Here is a 14,087-nt window from a genome sequence, read left to right as displayed (position 1 = left end):
CATAATAAATTTTATTAAAAATGTTTTCGTCTGACCAGTTTTTTTGATTGTTAAATTTAAATTTGCACTATTGCATAGCCGTTGTTTTTAAGTAAGTGTAACCAGACTTGTATATAAAGCTGGCATGCTCGGTATATTTTTAAATATCATCAACCCGCGTAAATTAAATCTAAAAAATGAATTTGAATTTTAAATTGTAATTGTTGAACTTTATTTGTTTGACTTACATACATATATTTAAAAAAATTGTAGACCCACATGCGAGGAAAAAGTGGGCAATCGGTTTACATACGATGTCGTATTGTTTTTTTTCTTTTGCTTTGTGTTTTGTTGCAATTTGTTTAATTTAATTGGAACCAAAGTAAACAAACAAAAAAAGATCGCTTCATTCTTAGTATATATATATATAGATTAGCGCTAAATATTCGTAACTCCTGCATCGATTAGTGCGCACGTCGGTCTAGGAATTCCCGAGATAGTATATATAATAATATTTTGAAAGTGTCGCACAATAACTTTTAAGAGATTTTGATATCAAATTACAAATAGAGAAATAAATGATGGGACTTTGAGTCGCCTCCATAGAGTGATAGAGAGAGAAGCCTTATATTAATAGGGGGTTTTAATGTTTTATACTTTCGTTAAACTGGTTGGTTTTGCTTGCGTGCATAATTTGTGTGTTTTGTGTGTGCTTGAGAGTATGTGTATGTGTGTGGGGGTGTGTTTGTGTGTGTGAGGGGAGAGAAAAGATGTGTGTGTTTGATAGCAATGCTATCTATATATATTCCTATTCCTTGCATGTGGAAGTATCCATGGGACTGGCTGGCTGAATAAACGCCGTGGCCGCTGCACTTGGCTGATTGGTGGGCGTAAAGGCCGACAGCGAAGAGTTGCTGCTGCTGTTGTTGATCAAATTGCCGCTGGACGAATTGTTCATCAACATCAAGTTGGACGACGACGATGAAGCGCTGCTCGATGTACCGCCACCGCCACAAGATCCTCCTCCTCCGCCAGTTAGCTGCTGGTTGTTCAGTGATAAGATGCCACCCGCTAGAAAAGTGCCAGCGGCGCCCGCTGATTGAGGCAGTCCAGCTGCAGCAGCAGCACCTAAGCTCAGTCGTTCGCTGCTCAGATTCGATAGAAACCCAGCCATGCCACCGCCACCGCCAGTTGAAGCTGCACTGCCCCCGTAAATAGCAGCGGAACCAGTGGCCAGCAATGGATTTGTTGTGGTTAGCACATTGGGTGCGGAAGTGTTTAGACCCAGCATGGGCGTAGGCAGTGCTGGCTTAATGAAGCGCTCGCTGGCGCGACGATTCTGCAAAAGAAAGAAATATTTATCCATGCTTCTAAGCATTTAATTTGCAAGCTCACCACAAGTTGGCCGCAGGCATAGCAGCGATTTTGTCCCGCCGTTCCAGGACTGAGTGGACGACTGCTCGATGGACTGTGCGACACTGGACTGCTGATCGTGCGCTGTCTTTGCGCATTTGCAGCGGCTGCCGCGGCCGCAGCAGCAGCTGTGGTGGAGCCTCCCGCCATTAGATTCTCATTGTAGAAACGCTCCTCATCCATTTCTAGCGATGATTCCGATTCGGAGAGATGGCGACACAACGCCTCGCGTCGTTCCACTTCCTGTTTCAGTTTACGCTGTAGTCGTGCATTCTCCTCGCGATAGGATTTCTCCTCCTTTTGGGCGGTTGCAAGATTGGCGCGCAGACGCAACACCTCTGAGCGCAACGTTTGTATGTGCGCACTCAGATTAGTGGCCGTGTCGCCATTGGCATTATTGGTGATATCACGTGGCGTTGTTGGATCCGACACCGGTTGATCCAATTTGATTTGCAGCGAACGCTTCTCTGTCTCCAGCTTATCCATACGCTTCCACAGCTTATTCACGAGCGCCTCCTGCTCCTGTTCGAGTGTATTTTCCAGCTCAACCATTTCGCGTCGCAGCTGTTCCAAATTCGTTTGTTTATTATCCGTTTCCGCCTGGAGTTTCTCAATTTTACGCATCAACTTGTTGACCAGACACTCCTGTTCCTGCTCGAGCGTTTGCTCCAGCTTGCACTTTTCCTGACGCAGCTGGTCGAGTTTGCGCGACAAATCGTTAGTGAGGCATTCCTCCTCGCGTTCATAGTGATGCGCCAGCGTTTCCTTTTCCTTCTTGAGTGCTTGGATCTTCTTTAGCAGTGTGTTTGAAATATATTCCTCCTCCTGTTCCGCCTTGGCTTGCTGTGGAATTGAGATAAGAGTTAAGTGGGAGCTTCACAAGTATTGCAGTTACTCACGATTATGACCGAGGCCTGTTTGAGAAAACGATTCTCTTCCTGCACCACCTTAAATTTAGTCTTCGACGTATCCAGCTCTGCTTTGAGCACTCTGGGAACAGAGAAGTAGTTTAGTTGAGGCCTTAAAGAGAATTCTCTTTACTTACTTGTTTTGCTGGGTGAGCGACTCGATGCGCTTCTGTAGCTGCTCCCGGGATACCGGACTGGGAGGCAGCATGGTGCCGCCATCTAGTGAACTCTCCGACTCACAAGGACTCTCCATAGCTGAGGCAAAGAGAAGAAAAGAGAATGTTATTTAATGCCCAGACACAATTCGTTTCTTTGCGCTGCAACAAACAAAAACAAGACTGAACGAAAATAAAGAAAAACAAAAAAGTAAAACACAAAGAATAATGTATACGCTTCTGTTGTTGCTGCTTTTGTTTTTCTGGGACTCTGATCGCAGTTGTTGTTGCTTGCTACAAACAAAGAATGGCAGCAAATGTTTAACCTTCACTCTTCGCTGCGGTTCACTTGATTTTGTTGATTTTATTTTTTGGTTCTTTTTTTTCATTCTTTTTGGGCGATTTTTATGCAATTTCAGAAATCGATAGTTAAGCACAGTACAACAACAAGGTCAGTGTGAGAGCGTGGCATTGAAATCATCTCTCTCGCCTTGCAGGCGGCTCCTCCAGCAGCCACCTCACCCCACCCTTTCTTTATGCAGGACCCCCTTTTTGAACACCTCACCCACATTACAAATACAAATACAAGACAAACAGTTGTTGCCGTCAAAGCGACAGAGAAAGAGATTACAATTTAAATATATATATACTTGCCATTTTTATTGCCATTTACAATTTACCTGAAGTTTTGTATTGTCGACGATTCGCTTCTTTTTTGCTTTTTTTTACTACGCGCCGCCTCTGCTGCTTCTTCTTGCCAGGGCGAGTATTGAGCTTTTTTCCTTTTTTTTGTTGTGTTGCACTGCACACAGCTCCCGTCGCACTATATTACTAACCGTTTTGTGGGGTGGGGGAGGGCGAACAAGGGAATTCGCTTGCGTGTGCCTGACTCGTTGCCTATTTAATAGGTTGCCACTTTGCCCAATCGCACCAACATTTTGCAAGTTTTTGTCTAAAAATGAATAATGCGAAAAAAAAAAATTGCTTCACAGTGCTGCAGCGTGACCGAAACTTGTAATTTCGAGTATGCCAATTTACTGTGCACAAAAATTACTGACTGAAGTGTGTTTAAGGTTGGTCACACTTTATTTGGTATGAGCGAATTTTGGAATGTCGGCACAGTTTCTTAAAATAACATTCTTATTTTATTTTATGCACTTTGAGCGCAAGTGTTATTTCTTTGTTGACAGCTTAAATAGAAAAAAAAATTTACATAAATTTCTTGAGTTTAGTTTTCCTGTTTTTAACCTGACTGCATTTTCCAAGAATAAATTTATCATTATTTTTTTTATTTATTGCCTTGAACACATTTTTTAAATATGCATCGATTGAAAAAATGGATAATCGATTATATTTTCATTGAAATCGACTTGCGTCCCTAGTGTGACCAATATCTTGGTTTTATGGTATTTTAAATTCAGTGCTTGTGCCGCTAGCACGTGCAGCAGAAATTCGTAAACATATTGTGGAAATTTAATATTTTGTGTTTTTAACGAAATAATGGCCGACGATGCTGCTGGCCAAGACAAGCGGAAGCAGCACCGTGCCCGCCAGTCCGGCGTCAGTGCGGACAAAAAGAAGGAGAAGGCCAAGAGAGACTCCAATCAAAAGGAGCCCGAATTGACGGCGCGCCAACGAAACCCCAAAGCGTTTGCAATCAACTCAGCGCAACGTGCCGAGCGCAATTTCCGACGTAAAGAAGATCTTACGGCCAAGAAACAGCACATACCTGTGGTGGATCAGACTCCCGATGAACCGCCGCCAGTGCTAATTGCAATTGTGGGACCACCAAAGGTGGGCAAAACAACGCTGATCAAGGATCTGATCAAGAGCTTCACGCGCACAAATGTCACGGATATTAAGGGACCTATCACCATAGTGACGTCGAAAAAGCGTCGCATCACCCTGCTGGAGTGCAACAATGACATCAATTCAATGATTGATGTGGCGAAATGTGCGGATCTTGTGTTGCTGCTTTGTGATGCCAGCTATGGCTTCGAAATGGAGATCTTTGAGTTTCTCAATATCTGTCAAGTGCACGGCATGCCCAAGATTATGGGCGTACTCACGCATCTGGATATGATCAAGAATCCGAAGCAACTGCGCAAACGCAAAAAGGAACTTAAACATCGCTTCTGGACTGAAGTATACGATGGAGCCAAGCTCTTCTATCTCTCTGGCTTGCTGCATGGCGAGTATCTGCGCAATGAGATCAAGAATCTGGGTCGTTTCATCTCGGTGATGAAGTTCCGTCCGCTGCAGTGGCGCGGTGCTCACAGTTATCTGCTGGTGGATCGTGTGGAAGATGTCACCAATACGGATGCAGTGCGACGCAATCCTAAGTGTGATCGCGAAGTGGTGCTCTATGGCTATGTGCGTGGTGTGCCACTCAAGCAGCAGCATATGGTACACATTGCTGGCCTTGGCGATGCTCGCATCGATGAACTGAGCATGATTCCGGATCCTTGTCCGCTCCCCGGCACTGAGAAAAAGCGCAGTCTGCTGGAGAAGGAGCGTTTACTTTATGCCCCGATGTCGGGAGTGGGTGGCATTGTGTATGACAAGGATGCCGTCTACATTGAGCTGCAGGGTTCGCATTCGCACAAGGAGAAGACTGCAGAGGCAACGGAGCAGGAGGCGTTGGTCAGCAAACTGATTGAGAAGAAGGCCACCATGGATGAGCAAATGCAGGAGCAGCAATTTCGACTCTTTTCCGATGCGGCACCTATGAAATCCAAGGACTACAAGAGCGACCATGAAGAAGATGAGGAGGGCGATGAAGCAGCAGATGATTCAGGCATGGATGCGGCGGACAGCGATGAAGAGCAGGACGATGAATTTGCAGCTAACGATTGGCGTGGCGAGAATAGCGATGAGGAAGAAGAGGATGAGGAACAGAGTGATGCTTCTTCAGGAGATGAAGAGTATCAAAGTCTGAAACAGAAGGGAGAAGGAGAAGATGACGATGATGATGAGGACGATGAGGATGAGGATGAAGACGACGAGGAGTCACGCATATTGGCGAACAACATGAGCTGGAAGACGAATCTGGCGCAAAAGGCACGCGATGCCTTTCTACAACGTCACTCGGAATCCCGCAATCTAATGCGAATTGTCTATGGCGTTTACAACCAGAGTGAACGCAGCAAAGAGCAGCAAAAGGAGCAGGAGGAGAATGACTCCGATGAGGAGCTGGGTGGCTTGTTTCGTGTGGCCGCCAAGCAACAGACGGAGCTGCAAAAGGATAAGGACATACGCGACAAGGACGAGCGCTGCTTCTTCGAGTATCAGGGTGGTAAGTGAAGCAGCATAGATACTTGACACGATTAACCTATCGAATATTTCATTTAGGTGTCACCCGTGACTGGTTGACGGAAGACAATAAAGAGCTAATCAAAAACTGCTTTGTCACGGGAAAATGGAAGGCTTCGGAGGATGCCGAAAATCTGCTGAAGCTGGACGACATGAGTGATGCGGACAGCGAGGTCTATGGCGACTTTGAGGATCTAGAAACGGGTGAACAGCACAGTGGAAAACCCAAAGACGAAGCAGCCGAAGGCAGTGAAGAGGAGGCGCCAACTCCCGGTGAAAAACGCAAAATGACGCGCGTTGAGGAGGAGAACCTAACCAAAAAGGAGCTGATGGCCAAGAAGCTCAAGCTAAAGGCGAAATTCGATGCCGAATACGACAATCATGGCGAGAAAGGTGAAGAGGATGGCGGTCGTATTACCGGAGATCATTCCTTTTACGAGGATTTGAAAGCGGAGGCGCAAAAGCAAGGCGAACTAAACAAGAGCGAATTTGCGCATCTGGACAACGAACTGCGCATTCAAATCGAGGGATACCGTGCAGGACTTTATGTGCGTTTGGGTTTTAAGACAATGCCCGCCGAGTTTGTGGAGAACTTTGATGCCAGCTATCCGGTGTTGGTCGGAGCCCTCAACATGACCGAGGAGAATGTGGGCTATGTGAACTGCAAAGTGAAGAAGCATCGTTGGTACAAGAAGATCCTCAAGACGGGTGATCCACTGATTGTGTCGATGGGCTGGCGACGTTTCCAAACGGTGGCCATCTTTGCCAAAGTGGAGGATAACTTCAGGCAACGTTACCTCAAGTATACGCCCAATCATGTCACCTGTAGCATGACCTTCTGGGGACCAATTACGCCGCAAAACACCGGTTTCTTGGCGCTGCAAACTGTGCGTCAGGATCAGGAGGAGATGAAGCGTCTCGGTTTTCGTATTGCTGCCACCGGTTGCGTTACCGAACTGGACAAATCGTCGCAGATTATGAAGAAACTCAAGTTGGTGGGACATCCGTTCAAGATCTATAAGAACACGGCATACATCAAAGACATGTTTCATTCGTCGCTTGAAGTGGCCAAGTTCGAGGGAGCCAAAATCAAAACAGTGTCCGGTATACGTGGTCAGATTAAGAAGTCGCATCACACACCCGAAGGTTCGTATCGTGCCACCTTCGAGGATAAGATTGTGCTTAGCGACATTGTTTTCTGTCGCACCTGGTTCCGTGTGGAGGTGCCGCGCTTCTATGCGCCAATCACCTCGCTGCTGTTGGCCGCCGAGCAGAAGAGTCAGTGGCAGGGCATGAAAACGCTCGGACAGCTGAAGCGAGAGCGTGCGTTGCAAAACGAAGCGCAGCCGGATAGCATGTACACGGACATTGTGCGCAAACCGAAGATCTTCCGTCCCCTCGTTATACCCAAGGCGTTGCAACGCGCTTTGCCCTACAAGGATAAACCGAAGTTGGGACCGGAGAATCCACGCGAAGAGTTGGAACGTGTCGCTGTCGTCGATTCGCCGTATGAGCAGAAGGTGGCTAAAATGATGAAGATGATCGAGACGAACTACAAGGACAAACGCAATCGGGATCGCAAGGAGACGCAGCAGCGCATGAAGAAGTTCCGTGCCCAGAAGCGTGCCGATGAGGCTTCCAAGCAGCAGCATCAGAAACAGCTGCGCAAGAAGGTTTCGCGGGCCATTAGCAAGATGCGTGGCAAGAGCCAGAAGTAAAGTCGCTTCGATTGTAGATAGGATTTATAGGGCTAAATAAAAATCTTTGTAAAATTTTAAACTTCGAAATGTTGTAGAAATGAGACTAACGAAAATAGAAGCATATCTCGCTCAACCGTCACTTAATTTAGTAGCAATGAGATTGCTTAATTGGCAATTTGTTTAATTTAATAACAAAATTCATTCCGCGGCATAGACCAAAAACAATTAGTAAAGAAGCGTTCACAGAACGTCTTCGTTTAGGGGCCTTTTATACCGGATGTCTTGAATTTAATACCAAAACTCGGTTACCGGCATATATACCTCGCTTAAGGTCAAAGTTAAAGCAATGAAATGAATATACTTATCGTCTTTTAATTTTGCGGAACACATTTTCTGCATTAGTCAAAATTGTCTATAAACAAAATTTACTTTGTTGTCTTCCTTTTCCGGACCCATCAATGCCGTTAAGCGAGGTATACCTCAAATGCTGATTAATAGCTGTTGCTTTAACAGCCACTTGTTGAAATTATAAAGCTGTTGATGTTCGCCTTAATTAGCGGGCCTTTGACCGTTGCAGTTGCAACAATCACTGGACAAAATACCGTCATGGCATGGGAATGTCATCCATAAATGTGCGGACAGCCCTTTGTCCAGCGCTTGTTGCACAGCTGCATCGGCTTGTGGCACACGGAGCAGTTTTTACTTTCGAAATCAATTAAAAAATATAACTTAACGCAGCTTATGGTCTAAACTCTAAACGTGGGTGTAAAAGCGACGCGGCTAATCCTCGTCCTTGTTGTCATCGATAACCTTAAGCGCCGCCAGCAACGCATGCTTGCGACTTGCGGGCATGGCTCCCGGTGCAATGACTGCGCCAGATGGAATGATGTTGTTGCGCTTCTTCTTAGCGGGATCCTCACGCATTGGTTTAGTGATGTTATTGTTACCCGAGGCGGGGCGACAGTGAATGTCCAAGAAGTTCTCACGTTCCTTGTAGTCTTCGGAGATGAGTTTACGTATATTCGACATGTTCTCCTTCATGTTCGGCCCCTGACGCGAATTCATCTTCTGTGGCAAAAGCATAAATGTTAATTTGGCATAGAGAGAACAAGATGTGTGGGTTACTCACCAAGTCATCGATAGCTAGCTTAGGCGACGATTGATCGCCACTGTCGTCGAATTCATCGTCATCATCGGGTTCCTCCATTTCCAGCATTTCGGATAGTTCACATTTGGTGTCCAAATAAGCGGCATAATTAACAGGGCTATCCTCATTGGGATTGATTTCATCGACATCATCGCTTGGCTCCTCATCTTCCTCGGCTCCATGGCACATTTTTGTGATCAACGCCGACTCCTCATCATCGTCAGCATCTTCATCATCGTCCACATGATCAGAATCTTCGTCATAATCAAATTCCAAGGGTTTTGTCATCGTCTGCAGTTTGTTGAGCTTGCCCTCAACTGTGGCCAGCTTGGGCATACCATCGCCTCCTGCTCCATCTCGTCGTTTGCCAACTGCTGCTACTCCAGCTACACTGCTTCGCACATTGCTGCTGGCCAACGTGGAGACGCTGCCATTTACTGAAGCTCCGCTGCGCAGACGAGCAGCCACTGGCTTTGTCTTGTTTTGATTTAACATCTGGCTGAGCGATGGACGCGATGCTGAGCTGTTGTTGTTAACTGGCTTGGGTGGAATGGGAGCCGGTGGCAGCGTCAATTTGCCACGTTTCATTTTGTCCTTGTCCAACACAGTATCGCTAGAGGGTGAGGAGGAAGAGACATGCTTCTCCTCATCGGCATCGTCTTTGTCAAAGTCAAAGTTGGAGTCAGTTTCGAGGACATCGGTTAAAGCATTAAACTCGCTTTGATTGTTCTTCTCAATGGCTTTGTCTAGCAGCTCCAAGGATTTCTCCAGCTTGTCAATTTTGTCGGTTTCATCAACTGCGTTCAGCTTGGTGCGGCGACCGGAGGTCAAGGGATTGGCCTTGTCAATCTAGAGAAGAGTTAATGTTAATATATCGAAGTTGTATGCTTTATGCTTATACTAACTGTGAACTCCTCCAGCTTGCGATAGCCGCTAATTTCAAGCCTGGCTTTCTCCAGCTTAAGCAGCACTTCCTTGGTTTTCTTTTGTTCGTTGAGCAGCTGCTGGCGACAATTCTTCGACTCCAATTGCACCTTGCGTGACATAAGCTTCATGTCGTTATCCTTCTCCTGCAGACGCTGCTCCAAGGTGCGCAAACGATCCTGCAGCTTTTGGCGCTCATCCAGATTTCTAGAAAGATAAAAACGTTAATAAATCTAAATTTAGTTAAGGCTTTCCTTCGCTCTCTCACTTGTCCTTGATGAGCTGACTAAAGTGACGATTTTGATCGCTAAGCGAAAGTATTTGCGCCTCCTTCTGCTTGAGCTTTGCTTCCAGTTCCTTGTTGGTCGCTTGAACATTGCGATACTTTGTCTGCCACACACGCAACTCTTCCGCATGCGAGTGCAGCAATTGAGGCAACTCTGCTCCAGTCGATTCGTATTTATTCAAGGCTGTTGATTGACGCTTGTGCATGGTGCGCAACATGCGATTCTCATGGGCCAAGTTGGCAATCTCGGCCTGGGCATCGGTCAGTTGATTCTGAAAGGTCTTGACGCGCAAGTTGCGTGCGGACATCACACGCTGATGGATGTCGCTGTTCGTGTTGCTGGGCACCATGCCTGGCTGACGCATGCCTCCGCCTTGTTTCATGCCACGTTGGGGCGGCTTGCGTTGATAGATTTGACTGGCGGATTCGCGAGAGCTGCCCGAGAACAGACTTTCACAACTTTTGGCCGGTAAACTGTGAGAAAGGGAGATGAGCATTTTGTTTGTTGCGGTTTTTAACGGAATTACTCACGACATGTTGTTATCCCAGCGAGCTTCACTACTTACTGCGGATGCAGATTTGCGCGGCGATACCATTTAAAATGCCACAACGCCGAATTATGTGTTTCAATTGCGCACACAATTTATATTTTGTTGTTGTTTGCAGCTCAAAATGTGTAAATTTATTTGTGGATAATATATTTTTGTTTGGAGTGCTGCTGAGCTGAGCTTCTAAAGCCGGCGAGTTGACTGAAAATTGAAACGCTTGCTTGCTGCTGCTGTGGTTACGACGATTATTTGTTTCGTTTCGTTTGTTTATTGTTTGTTCTGCCCACAAAAAAACAAGCAAAATCCTTGAGTGTTTTTTCCGACTTGGGGCTGCAGTTCGTCGTTGCCATGACAGCTGTGGCGCCTTTGCTGCGCAGTTGCAGCAGGTTAAACATATTTTAAAAATACAATACTTTCAATTTATTAATTATTTATTACTCATTTGGCAAATTAAAGAATGAGCTACAAAACAATTAAAATTAACGACGCTTTTAAAAACTGCACTTTTAACGGTCAATTGGAGTCAGCTCTCACCTATAGCATGCAGCCTTGTAATGTGTAACAGCTAATCAGCTGTTGCATAATTAGCAGTCAGCTCCTTGTCGCCCTGCAGACAAACAGCTGTTGCTCATTCAAAGCAGTCAGGTTTTTTTCATTGCACCCACAGCTGCAGCGTCTTTTGAACGCTTTCTATTTTTCTCCCCACAGAGCGTTTTTTTTTTTGGTTCTTTGTTGCTCCCAATTTTGCTTAAGTGAAAATCAATCAATGCAATTACGCGCATCCGGAAGAAGTATTACGGCATCCCCAACGTGCCCGCATTGAAGTGAGTTGCCCAAATTGTGTCGTTTGTGTTAAATAAGTGAATAAATTGAACAGCTGGCTCACAAATCTTATTCCAATTCTAACGTAGGCGCTCCACCAAGGACGTCGGTGTGTGAGTGTGTAAATTAAGGGCACACCTGGCGTAGCACTAAAAATAAATACCAGCAAAATGATTCACGTTGGCGACAACTCGTGGAATCTGCGCATCTGCATCACAGATCTGGCGCTGGAGCGCACAATGCGCGTGCGCGGCGATCAGCATTTGGGGAGCATTATGCTGCAGTTGGTGGATCCTGAGAATCCCAAGGATTGGTCGGATCATGCACTCTACTGGCCGGCGAAGAACATTTGGCTAACAAGGACACGCGCAACTCTGGATCAATGTGGTGTCCAAGCGGATAGTTTGCTCTACTTTACGCCCATGCACAAAATATTGCGGGTGCAGCTGCCGGACTTGCGTTATCTGGACTGTCGTGTCGATTATTCGGTCAAGACCTTTGCTGCTGTGCTGAATCTCTGCAAGCAGCTGGACATCCGCTATGCAGAGGAGTTGTCGCTGTGCAAGCCACTCGAAGCGGAGCATCTGAAGAAGAACTACGCTCAGCTACCGCATGCCAAGCGAGTACCCATCGCTGAACCCGATGGCACCACATATTTGCAGCCAGCGCTGGATACCAATTCATTTGTGCCCATTAACTCATCGTTCAATGGTGGCGGCAGCACTGGGAGCCTGGACAAACCATCGTCCCCGGCTTTGTTCTTTTGTGCACCGCTCTCGCCGCACAATGCGCCCAATGCGAAGCGTTCGCCAACGCCCACGCATGGCGCCTGGAAGGTCAGTCAAGCAGGGTATGCCACCTATGATTCGTCGTCGTCCAGTTTGGGTGATTTCCAAGAGAACTTGGCCAGTTCACCGCGCCCGCTCAGTGCAGAGATGCGAGCGCAGCTTTTGCGACCCAAGTCGCTGGTGGAGAAAGCGCGTCTCAATGTGGGCTGGCTGGACAGCTCGTTGTCGCTAATGGAGCAAGGCATAAGGGAGTATGATACACTCTGTTTGCGCTTCAAGTACTACACGTTCTTTGACCTGAATCCCAAGTACGATCAGGTGCGCATCAATCAACTGTACGAGCAGGCCAAATGGTCCATATTGAATGAGGAACTCGACTGCAACGAGCAGGAGACGCTCATGTTTGCAGCGCTACAGTTTCAAATCAATCATCAGCTGGATATGCAGCCACTTTTAACTGCCGTGGACTCGGGTATAGAGACATCGAGTCAGGAGAATGACGACGACGACATTGATTCAGCATTGAATGAGCTGCAGCTTACATTGGAGGGCGGTGATCCGCATGAGAGCATCAATCTCACACGCATACCAGAACTCTCGGATTATTTGCGCTTCCTTAAACCGCAACGCTTCCTGTTACGCGGCTACAAACGCTACTATTTCATCTATCGCGATTTGCATTTGCTGCTTTACAAGAATGCTGAAGAATCCCGACACTCTGCATCGCCCTCAATTCGCATCAATTTGCGCGGCTGCGAAGTAACCCCCGATGTCAATCTAGCCGAGGGTAAATATGCTATTCGTCTCGAAGTCTCGCCGGAGGATCATCATGGACCCAACAGCGAGGTTTGGGTACGCTGCGAGAATGAGCAGCAGTATGCCAAGTGGTTGGCTGCTTGTCGCCTGGCAGCCAAGGGCCGCTCTTTGGCCGACAGCTCATATGAATCGGAAGTCGATGGCATTTTGTCGTTGCTGCAGATGCAGCGTCCTGTGCATGGCGTCCATGTTAACATCGATCCACGCACCGTGGATGCCGTGGATTATCTGTCGCCCAAAATGCTCCGCAAGCTGTCCGGAAAGGCGGTGCAACGTATACTCGAGGCACACGCCAATGTGCGGGATTTGCCGCTGCTGGAGGCCAAGATGAAATACATTCAGGCTTGGCAATCGTTGCCTGACTTTGGTGTCTCGCTGTTTGTCATCAAGTTCGATGGACATCGCAAGGAGGAACTGTTGGGCGTAACGCATAATCGCATCATGCGCATGGATCTGAGTACAGGAGATCACATCAAGACGTGGCGTTATAATACTATGAAGGCCTGGAATGTCAATTGGGGAATTAAGTGCATGATGATTCAATTTAATGATGAGAATGTCGTCTTCTCTTGCCATTCGGCCGACTGCAAGGTAGTGCATGAATTTATTGGCGGATACATTTTCATGTCTATGCGCTCCAAGGACAACAATCAGACTCTCAACGAGGAGCTCTTCCATAAGCTGACGGGCGGTTGGTCGTAAAATGTTTTCGGCGAACATTATTTCAAAGTTATTTCGAATATTTATAGGCATCTTTATTTTATTTGTTGACAGTGGCCCAGTTCAGCGCCCATTTTTACAATGCTGCACTTGATTTTTAATGCAATTTACAGGATTTATCCTTTCCACTTTTGAATGGATGCCTTTTTCTAAACTAATCCCATGGATTTTAACTGATTTTGTTTTTAACACAAATCACTAGCCAGAGGCACTTTTGCCTGCCTAACCTTAAATAACTCAGCCTTATTCTTGGCCTTTTTGTACAACTAACTCTTAAGCAATAATAAACAATTAGAGGACATTTTAACAAAACTTACAAATTTGTATTTTTGATTTGAATTGCGCGCTCAATCTTGTCTGATAGCTCGATTAAATGTAGCCAGCAATAGACTCGATTTTTTTGTGACAGGTGTTCGGATGTAAACAATAGATTCAAAATATGTGATATTGGAAGAAAAGAGGCGAAAATCTTGGGAGAAAAATATATTTTTAAATTGTGAAAATCAGGTCAACTATATACTGAGAGTTTTCTGAACAATAGGCAAACAAATCTGTACGTAAAATATATC

The 14,087-nt window shown here is 46.2% G+C and overlaps 4 protein-coding genes across 5 annotated transcripts; 2 read left to right on the top strand and 2 right to left on the bottom strand.

The window, feature by feature from the left end:
- Nucleotides 1–219: 219 nt before the first annotated feature.
- Nucleotides 220–3,484, bottom strand: LOC117567487 (coiled-coil domain-containing protein 6). Its single transcript, XM_034247517.2, has 5 exons — nt 3,136–3,484; nt 2,438–2,555; nt 2,292–2,382; nt 1,375–2,235; nt 220–1,318 (listed from the first exon to the last, which is right to left on the bottom strand). The coding sequence occupies exons 2-5, from the start codon at nt 2,551–2,553 to the stop codon at nt 788–790; spliced, it is 1,599 nt and encodes a 532-aa protein (XP_034103408.1). The 5' UTR covers nt 2,554–2,555; nt 3,136–3,484; the 3' UTR covers nt 220–787.
- A 373-nt stretch (nt 3,485–3,857) lies between these two features.
- LOC117567486 (ribosome biogenesis protein BMS1 homolog) lies at nt 3,858–7,563 on the top strand. Its single transcript, XM_034247515.2, has 2 exons — nt 3,858–5,750; nt 5,807–7,563. Exons 1-2 carry the CDS (start codon nt 3,956–3,958, stop codon nt 7,483–7,485), a joined length of 3,474 nt encoding a protein of 1,157 aa, XP_034103406.1. The 5' UTR covers nt 3,858–3,955; the 3' UTR covers nt 7,486–7,563.
- Nucleotides 7,564–8,010: 447 nt separating this feature from the next.
- On the bottom strand, nt 8,011–10,563 carry LOC117570617 (myosin-10). Of its 2 annotated transcripts, none has more exons than XM_034252379.1 (5): nt 10,356–10,563; nt 9,807–10,298; nt 9,520–9,745; nt 8,597–9,463; nt 8,011–8,532 (listed from the first exon to the last, which is right to left on the bottom strand). In XM_034252379.1, exons 1-5 carry the CDS (start codon nt 10,418–10,420, stop codon nt 8,248–8,250), a joined length of 1,935 nt encoding a protein of 644 aa, XP_034108270.1. In that variant the 5' UTR covers nt 10,421–10,563; the 3' UTR covers nt 8,011–8,247. The 2 variants fall into 2 exon arrangements, with proteins under 2 accessions (XP_034108270.1, XP_034108269.1); XM_034252378.2 differs by having other exon boundaries at nt 8,011–8,535; nt 10,356–10,562.
- A 313-nt stretch (nt 10,564–10,876) lies between these two features.
- On the top strand, nt 10,877–13,888 carry LOC117567804 (unc-112-related protein). The gene is made up of 2 exons (XM_034248039.2): nt 10,877–11,196; nt 11,284–13,888. The coding sequence occupies exon 2, from the start codon at nt 11,365–11,367 to the stop codon at nt 13,498–13,500; it is 2,136 nt and encodes a 711-aa protein (XP_034103930.1). The 5' UTR covers nt 10,877–11,196; nt 11,284–11,364; the 3' UTR covers nt 13,501–13,888.
- Nucleotides 13,889–14,087: the final 199 nt, after the last annotated feature.

The sequence above is a fragment of the Drosophila albomicans genome, chromosome 3 (genome assembly GCF_009650485.2).
Source record: "Drosophila albomicans strain 15112-1751.03 chromosome 3, ASM965048v2, whole genome shotgun sequence".
In the NCBI taxonomy this organism is placed as follows: Eukaryota; Metazoa; Arthropoda; class Insecta; order Diptera; family Drosophilidae; genus Drosophila; species Drosophila albomicans.
The sequence above is the reverse complement of the archived record's forward strand: the minus strand, read 5'-3'. Positions and strand labels throughout refer to the sequence as shown.

Bases quoted from the DNA above. Each gene is read 5' to 3' on its own strand.
- LOC117567487 (XM_034247517.2), bottom strand. From the start codon at position 2,553: ATGGAGAGTCCTTGTGAGTCGGAGAGTTCACTAGATGGCGGCACCATG. The intron at 2,383-2,437 runs GTAAGTAAAGAG...CTCTGTTCCCAG, and splicing joins TCGCTCACCCAGCAAAACAA to AGTGCTCAAAGCAGAGCTGG. The intron at 2,236-2,291 runs GTGAGTAACTGC...TCAATTCCACAG, and splicing joins AACAGGCCTCGGTCATAATC to CAAGCCAAGGCGGAACAGGA.
- LOC117567486 (XM_034247515.2), top strand. From the start codon at position 3,956: ATGGCCGACGATGCTGCTGGCCAAGACAAGCGGAAGCAGCACCGTGCC. The intron at 5,751-5,806 runs GTAAGTGAAGCA...TATTTCATTTAG, and splicing joins CTTCTTCGAGTATCAGGGTG to GTGTCACCCGTGACTGGTTG.
- LOC117570617 (XM_034252378.2), bottom strand. From the start codon at position 10,420: ATGGTATCGCCGCGCAAATCTGCATCCGCAGTAAGTAGTGAAGCTCGC. The intron at 10,299-10,355 runs GTGAGTAATTCC...CCTTTCTCACAG, and splicing joins CGCTGGGATAACAACATGTC to TTTACCGGCCAAAAGTTGTG. The intron at 8,536-8,596 runs GTGAGTAACCCA...CTTTTGCCACAG, and splicing joins AGCTAGCTATCGATGACTTG to AAGATGAATTCGCGTCAGGG.
- LOC117567804 (XM_034248039.2), top strand. From the start codon at position 11,365: ATGATTCACGTTGGCGACAACTCGTGGAATCTGCGCATCTGCATCACA.